Source organism: Uranotaenia lowii, chromosome 1 (assembly GCF_029784155.1).
Source record: "Uranotaenia lowii strain MFRU-FL chromosome 1, ASM2978415v1, whole genome shotgun sequence".
Classification (NCBI taxonomy): domain Eukaryota; kingdom Metazoa; phylum Arthropoda; class Insecta; order Diptera; family Culicidae; genus Uranotaenia; species Uranotaenia lowii.
In genome coordinates this window covers 148,900,338-148,909,397 of record NC_073691.1, presented here as the reverse complement: position 1 = coordinate 148,909,397, position 9,060 = coordinate 148,900,338, and the positions used below count along the sequence as shown (strand labels likewise).

At 33.9% G+C, this 9,060-nt stretch overlaps 1 protein-coding gene across 1 annotated transcript in view; it reads left to right on the top strand.

The window, feature by feature from the left end:
- The first annotated feature begins 3,530 nt into the window (after positions 1-3,530).
- LOC129740463 (endothelin-converting enzyme 1) overlaps positions 3,531-9,060 on the top strand; it is a 52,028-nt gene continuing 46,498 nt past the window's right edge. Inside the window, exon 1 of the mRNA XM_055732147.1 lies at positions 3,531-3,818. Coding sequence (XP_055588122.1) covers positions 3,630-3,818 — 189 coding nt within the window. The 5' untranslated portion in view covers positions 3,531-3,629. The remainder of the gene's footprint in view (positions 3,819-9,060) is intronic.

Below are 9,060 nucleotides of genomic sequence, written 5' to 3'. Positions count from 1 at the left end.
TCAAGTTTGCATCAAGAATATTTAATCTGATGATTTTTATCTTAAATTTATTTTTGAAAATTTAATTTATTTTCACCAAAGGTTAAAATCATTGAATTTGCCAAATAGTTTGGATTGGATGATTGGGCTTGTTTGATTTGAATATAGAATATGTTTATTTTAAGAAAAGGAAAACTCTCCTAGGAAAAGCTTATCTTATGCCCAAATCAACTAAATTTGATCTACCAGACTCTTGAACAAATTCATAGATTTTTACCAACGATGAAAGCGAATTTAGCTCACCTTTTAGGTTTAGGACCAATTTTCTAAAGTTACAATTCAATATGAAAACTTTCAATGTCAAAGTTCTTGAAAATTAAAGCTTAGTTCTTTTAGAAATGGGACACTTTCATTTGCTAATAGCTCGTTAACTAGTTATTGGATATTAAAAATTTTGACAGCATTTTGTTGCCTGTAAAAAGTACTATTCGACCTATTTTTTTCAAAATTTAAAATTTACTCGTTTTTGAGATATGTACGATGCAAGAGAAAAAGAAAAAAATAATTTTGCACAGTTTCCTTTAAAATTCTTCATTATCAAATTGATAGCTGACAAAACCGTTGATTATTCAAAGAATTACCGAGTTTTGTGGTGGATAAGTATGCAAACACTGTCAATAATGTCCACAAAGTTCAAATCAAGTATTGGAGTGAAGCACATGATCGGCAACAACGGTTAAGGGTCATCAAGGAAGTCAAGTCTCATACCAGCCTTTTTAATTTTCAATAAACGAAAAACTAAGGGTAGATCGCTGAAATGTCCAAAACAATTTTCTCCGATAAGCTGAAAGTGTTGCCTAGTGATGACTCATTGAAACCCAACCTCAAACAACCATTTTTTGATAGTTCCAAAGCTCTTAAGCTGTTAAACCGGTACAAAAAACAAAACGTTAAAAAATGTGATCAAAAATAATCAAATTTGTTCATTTAGAAACAACTGTATATTCACTGAAATGCTTCCAGTTTCTTTTAAAAGAGAAGTATTGGACCGAAAAGTATCAGAAATTGAAGAAGGAAGGTGAAGCCACCTAAAATATAGATTTTACGAAGTATAAGTTGAAGAAACTGATCAATACCATGACTGAGAAAAGTGTGCGCCGGCCAATGGGAGATACCAAAAATAAAGTAGAAATTTCCTTAACAAAAAACAGTAAATATTTTTTTTCAAATTTTTTCATGAAAGATCATAACATTACCTTCATTTTCTTCATAGAAACTATTTCGTTCAAACGAATAGTTTTTGAGATACAGGCATTCGTAACTGTCCCATTTCTAAAAGAACTAAGCTTTATTAATCATTTAGTTACAAACATAATTAGTTTAATTTTTTTTTGTATTCGTGAATTGTTGGGCAAAAATCATAGGTAAAAATCAGTCACCCAAACCCCCCCCTCCCCATGAGTCGGTTCTTCCTACGGCCTCGATCTCGGTATATTCCAAAGCCATTCGAAAAACACTGGTTTTTTAAACTACTTTTTGTCCTCGTACTTTTTGCTCTCTGGAGCCACTTTAAAAAATATTACAAATATGCTATCGCTAAATCTGTAAAATTGTTAAGGTGAACTAAAAGGCCAAGAGTTCAGTTAGATGCTCGAATTCTGTATGCGAAACAATTAGATGGAACAGCATGCATTCGCAAAAATGAAAATGATCGTTGATAGTTACTTGATTTGAATCTAAATATCCCAAGTAACATTTAAAGTTTTATAGCAGGCTACTAGACCAAGTTTAAGTTTCATAAGGGGTCAGAAGAGTTATAAAAACAATAGATGTTACTTGTGTATGTTCCTTGAAAATTTTTCTCCCTGAATCAATTTTAAAACATGGTTACATTAAGAGTGTTTTAAATGTAATTTTCGATAAAAATTCAGTTATCAAATTTGACGAGGTTTCCCAATTAATTTTCGCTCGTTTAACCCTGGACATTCTATGTCAACGATTTAAAACCTAATCTACTTAATAAGGCTACCAAATTTTTTGTCATTTGGAAAAATGTTAGGTAATAATGCAACCAAAGTAAGTTGCCAGAAAATTCATCGAATGCTTTTTGAAATCTTCATTTGTTCTCCGAGTCTGTCAACTCTCTGGAGCCACCAAAATAATATTAATGTTTTTTTGTTATCGCTACCATTGTTGTGAAAAAAATGAATTTTACCTTCAGAAATTGGGATTACTTACAGAGTAACCTGATCATCCATTTTCATTTCAAATGTTTTGTATTTTATAAGTAAATATTTATTTGTAAACTTTATGTCAATATTTTTAACCTAAATTAATTGTACTAAAATTTGTAGAACTGACTTTTTTTTCCTTCTTTAACCAACAGGAACTTCAATTATTGAATTTTAACTTATGATTAAAAATAAGCATCAATGTCAAAAGCTCTTAAACGTCTTCCAGTTATACCAGAAATTATTATTATTTTTTCTATTTAGTTTTCTCAAAATTTGCGGGATTTGAATAAGGGACACCGGAGCAAGTGCGAACGCCCAACTTTTCTCTGTTACTAAAAAATTTGAAAAATATGTAATCTCCTAGAAATAGTTTTTTGAGTCCAAAAACAATCTGACATAGACAGACTAAACTCTCTTGTAATTTTTCACAAAAACACTGCACTGTTTTTTTACAAACTTGTTAAAGTATGTACTAGACATGAAAAGCGTGTTTTTGTTTAGCATACTTTGTCTACAAAAAACGGTATTTATATCCCCATATCTTTGCATGGTTTTGCCGGAGGGGTTTCAAACCTCGATTAGCATTGATTTTTCGAATATTTTATCTTCAGAGTGCTCCATGACTTTGCGAAGGATCAGCTGAGAATTGAAGGTTTTCTTGCCTCTGTCAAACAGTGAAATGAATCTTGCCGAATTTCTCAAAAGTTCTTATGCTTTGTGTAAGGAACATAAACAGTTGCTGCGGGGTAAGATACTTTTAGTTCATTGAATTTTGATTATTTTTGAATTGAGTTGATGTTTTAGAATATTTCAATCAATTCAAATTTATTTCGACCCATTTTAAAAATGTAGGCCTTTGAAAGCTCTCATGCCTTTTCAATTGGTGTAGGTGTAGTTTTCACATTTTCTTATTCTGGTATGTGTATTCTCGAGCAAGGAGGGGAAAAATTCTCCAAACATTTCTATCAAAACAAGAGAGAAACCTCGTGCATTGTGCCAGAAAGCACGTGCTGATGTTTGGTTGTGTGCTGTTGTGACGTGAGAGTTGTTTTGATGGGGTAGGAGTATTGCGGGGGTGTTCAAGGAAAAGTGTTTTGGTTCATGTTGTTTGTGTGCTCTACCATCACCGACAGGCTGCTCTTCAACTCACTGGTCTCTGAATACAAAAGGAAAAGTGAAATGTGTAAATGGCAGTGGAAAATATTTAACCAAATTGTGACATCTCAACTGTTTACAACTCCAAGCGAATCTTACGCGGAAATCCTTGCTGTTTTGTCTGTCGTTTGTCGTTCGAGTTTTATTGCATGAATAAACAGTTCAAAACCGCCTGGAAGTCGTTGCCGTTTTTTATTGAAGTTTCGGAGCCTTGACGTTATTCTCGGTGCTTAAACTTGACGTTGCTTACCGAAAACATCGATGACGGGTGAAGTAATGACGTCACGAGTATCGTCAGCTGTTGTTAGTGGAAATGCGGTCGCGCCTCACCTGCAACCCCCAAACGCAAACCACCCGGTTCAGGCGCTTCGAACCGACGACATCGAGGTGCAGGTGATTGAGTCCATTTCTCTGGGCAGCAACGAGCAGCCACACTCCGGTGAAAGAAAGGTGAGTCTTGTTTCTGTGTACATATCTTGAAATAGCAGCACGCGGTCAATGCCGAAAATAGTTAACACGTTCATGAGACCTTATTCTTATTTCAATGCCAACTGCCCAAATTGAACAGACCGATGGAAACCCTTCTGCCACTTTGGGGACATTTGCGAACAACGAACCCCGTTGAAAGAGAAGGTTCTTTCGAAATATTTATGGGTATCGATTGTCAGACAGAGCTACGGCATGGAGGTATTGTTGTTGGCGTAGGAAATTTATGTTGGGGTTACTTACATTATATCCAGGATATCTGTGCCATATTTAATAATTTGTTCAATTCACCTCTTTCAAAACTGTTAAACAGTGATATGAAAAAACTGTAACTTCTGCAAATTTTCAACTCAATCGATCTGGATTAAGGGGATATTTATCCTAGAAATCTACTAAGGGGGAGACCATAGAAAATCAAGAAAATTGAAATTTTAATTTTGATGTTAAATGTTTCAAAATGCTTAAAATATCGAGATCTGGTGTTTAAAAGTTTGAACTAGTGAACTTACATGTAAGAAAAGTGAGGTCTGAAACACAAAATCGCCCACGATACAAAAGAACTGTCAAAATCGATTTCAATCGATCCGAGCTTTGGTCGTGGAGCTTTTAACTTTCTAATTGAAAACTCAACTGAGGAGAGTATTGTGATTGCTGTTGTACTTCAAGCAAATAATTTAAAAGATCGCCATGTGAATTTATGATAAGGAGCAAATTTTTAACTGCTCTGGTGGTTTGTGTTCATTGTTAGAAAACTTTGTGATTGTTAACAAAATTCTAGTACTTAATACCGTTTAACGCTATCTACTGGGCATCAAATTCAATGTTGTTTTGTTGGATTTACTGGGTGTTCACTTTACAACCACAAAACAGTGCTCAGGATTTTTTTTGTCCAAGCTTTAGGGATGTGGCCAGATGTTTTATTTAGAGAGGGATCAGATGTCATGTCGCTTCCCTTAGGAGCAAGTTCACTGGTGTTGGGAAAAAGTGGTAGAAATGTTGTCACTTTTAGCACATTTTGAAAAATTTTCCAGGTAAAAACATTTTCAAGAACTGTGGCCTTTTTAAGTTTTTTAACAACACGTGTTGTAGTTTCGCATGCTGTGATGCAAAAATAACAATATTTCTATCACATACGGCTGAAATAGAAACAGTGCTGTAAAAAAATTCAACGCTCAAAGATCTTGAAAACATTTTTGCATGGTAAAATCTTCAAAATGTCAAATTTTCTACCACTTTTTCCAAACACCAGTGAACTTGCTCTTATACGCAGGTTTACTAGTTTGAACTACCAAAAAGTGCGTAACTTCAGCGCAGCATCAATGTCATGAACGAATATTTGAAATAAAAAAAAATCGAAACTCTTATTTTTGTTGCTACAGGTGTGTAAAATAATTTGTCATATTTTTATTCGGCGCTAGTTTTTCAGTAGTAAAAAGTGCATATATTCTACGCTTTCGTAGCCCATGGACCGACAAAAGATATTTTTCTGAGGATGGTCGAATAAAAAGACTAAAACGTAAAACGTATTTTAAAAAAAAAACATCACCGAACAAAATCAACGAAAAATTATATCCAGCGGTGATCTAAATGGTCGTGAACATGTCAACTTTGTGAATACATCTCTTGATTCTACCATCAATTGTTTGTAGATCTTGGCTCTTCGATTACTTTGGTACACCAATGAGCTCAAAGTTCCGAACCAATCTTCGATTGGGTGACCCTTAGGCAGAATTGTCGGGTTGGGGCTCTTGGGTACAAATGGGATATTCAGGGAGAATTGAGTTTTTTGGCATTAAACGATGAAGCTTTATCATGTCAAAACCATCTCCTTGATGTTTCTGTAGAAACGGCATCACAATTATTTTTCGAACATTCATTCTGGTACAAATCTTGATAAAAAGTCAACCCCGCTGTTGCATGATGCCCCGTTTGACGGTAATCCGTTTGAACTTACCTCTCTGTACCTTAATTTTTTTTTTTAGGTTTTATTTTTGACACTTTACCTTAATTGAAAATTAAGATTCACATTAAAAAGTAGAAAATAATGTTTTTATATAAGGGTTTGAGTGAGGTTTACATGAAAATTTCAAGAAAATACAATTTATGCATAAAACCATCGTCGCCTGAACAGATTTTTTCTGCTTGATCAATTCAATTTTTGAAAGTCTGCTTTTCGATATACCGTCATCATGCAAAAGCAGGGTTAGATGCAACATTTATATACCACAACACTCATTCAATTTTTATTTCAATTTCAATATACTGTTATAATGTTATCATTGAATGATAACAAATTGATGATGACATAGTTTTTAACATCATGAAAGAGTTTTTTTTAAGTTTTTAATTGTCATAAAAAATTTAAAAAATCGAGCAATAGATGTACAATTTTTTACATTTTTCGATGACATAAAAAACTTTACCTAGTATGGCGGATTGGCTTAATGATATCACCTACAAACTTTATATTGCTTCCATTATCCTATACCAACACTGTTGGCGTTTAAATATTTTTCGAACAATCACCAATTTTTTTTAAAATAAATATTTTTATAATTCAGTTTGCTGTCTGGGGCAAAATGCAACAAAATGCAAATCTCATTAATCGCGTTTCCATATGCTGGGATATGATTGTTTTTCATTATACGATTGTTAACATTAAAATTTCATCCATCTTAAGATTTATTTTCATGATTTAAGCTAATACAAAATTTCGAAGCATTTTTTACCCCTAAATGTATGCAGCAGATTAACAATTTTTTCTTAAAAACATTTTCGACAGAAAAAATTTAAAATTTATTTCGAACAATACCAAAAATTACTACAATTGGTGCTTTATGCGTTACGACATCACAAATGTATCAAAAACTAGAAATTTTAAAACGTTTTCATTTGATTTTTCATTAATTACAGAGTTTGTTGCAACTTACCCCTTTTTCTTAGTAGGGTGAAAATCGCATGTTTTTGTAAATTTAATAATAACTGGTAAAACCAAAAATTTTACTGACTACGTCAGTTTGGTGTCCCATCAACCTTAAAACTTTTGATGTACAAGAGGTATAATTATCTGTAAGCATTGAGATTTTAGAAGCCATTGAAGTTGAAGTACTTTTCAAGGATGGGCATCGATTTCAGATGTCAGATGTTTTGCCAGGGGTTGACGAAAGAGGTCGTCCATATTAGTTATTTTTTCACTATTTTTAGCAATATTGACGTTATTATGCAATGGATTGCTTTGAAAATTTGCACACGGGAGTTTTGAGGGAAGGCAATCGATTTCAGATAGCAAAGATTTTAAAGAGGCCACCGAATAGGCTTTAACAATTTGGAAATAATTTATACATGGGGGTTTTTTTTGGCATGGTCAATTTATTCCTGATTTCAAATTTAGTAGCAGATGACAGAAAAACTGATCGTCCATTTTTTTTTGAAATTTTTACTTAACAATGAATTCGGAAGTGCATCTGAAAAATGTTTGGCAATTTACTTTAATACAAACTGTTTATTATATATTCCAAGTTTAAAGCGAAACGGAGTTCGTATGGAATCACTTAGTTTGATATAATTATGCATTCTTATCGTAATTTGGGAGTCAGCAAATAAAAAGAATGACCTTTCGCTTGGATATTCGGTTTTTCTCAAAAGTTAACAGCATTCTAAATTTGAGCGTTAAACACGTGGTCGTGGACGTGGTTTTAGTGAAAATTTGTGAAAATTAAATGAATTATAAAAAAAATATTTATAGTCATCCGAAGGGGCATACGATTGGAAAATGGGGATGAATAAACCAGCCGGTTTAAAATCCCAATAAAAAAATACGATTGGAAAAAAGAAAAGCTGAAATTTTATCAGTCTGCGCAGTCTTGTTTGCCATAACACCTTAAATTTTAAGTTTCACGCAAATTCGATTTATCCTTCTGTTTTTATGAATTTAAGTCGTTTTAATAAAATTTTCACCTGAGAAATGATAGAGAAGTTGGTGTGAAAAAAGACATCACTTTAAAATTCCCACCTCTGCCGATTACTTTGGCCTAATAATATTTTATAAGTTTTGAAATTGTGAAAAATGGACCTTCACTTCATTATAACTGAATACACATAGTATCTCAAACATTACTGTTATCCGTAACAGGAAATTATCGTAGTTTTCGTACCCGGCTGTTATGATGCGCGCATTTCTCGTTTTGTTATTTATGATTCATAAAATTTTCATCTAACCTGGCCACTTTGTTTTACACTCATCGAAAGATTCAAATCTCTAGAATCGATTGATATGTTTTTTTTGAGGTTTTTAAAAAAATTGCAACAACATTTTCTGAATTTTATAAAAGATGTCTTCGACCAAATTTTCAAACGATTTGTAGCAAGCAAGTCAGCAGCTTCACACAACCCACATCTAAGGTTACCGGAATCACAGAAAAATCTATAACGTCACAGAATTTTGAGCACATTTTCATCACAGAATCTGTGTCACGGAACCCAGAATTTTGGAAATACATATTTTTTATTTATTTATTATTATTTATTACAAATCAACGGAACACATATTGGTCCAAATGATAACTTAAAATTAATATAAAAAGAGTACTAAGTCTAATTACAGGGTTCTCAATACACTTAAAACTTTAGTACGGAAAACATCTCTCGAAACGTCGAAATCGAAGTGCTCAGAAAAACGGTTGAATGTTTTCATTACACCGATGATAGCGCTATTAGCTCCATAATTGTTCGAACGAATGGGAACATACAATCGAAGATCTTGATTTCTAAGTCCACGGGGTCGCACACTTAGAGGAATGGCTTCTAGGAGCGTGGAGCAGTCAATTCGCGATGTCAAGAGATCGGCGACGAAGGAAGCTCGTGTTGCGTTTCTGCGGGCTTGAAGAGTGTCAATGTCTATGAGACGGCATCGATGTTCATAGCTTGGCAAGTGAAACGGGTCTTGCCAAGGCAGGTGTCTAAGGGCGAATCGCAGGAAGCGCCGCTGTATAGCCTCGATCCGTTCGGCCCCATTCTGGTAGTAGGGACACCAAACAGCTGATGCATATTCAAGGATAGAGCGAACAATACTGCAATACAAACTTTTCAGGCAATACACATCCTTGAAGTCCTTGGACACTCGAAATAAGAATCCAAGACTTCTCGAGGCTTTGTCGACAACGTAGTTTGTGTGTGTCCTGAATTCCAGCTTCCGGTCTAGAATTAC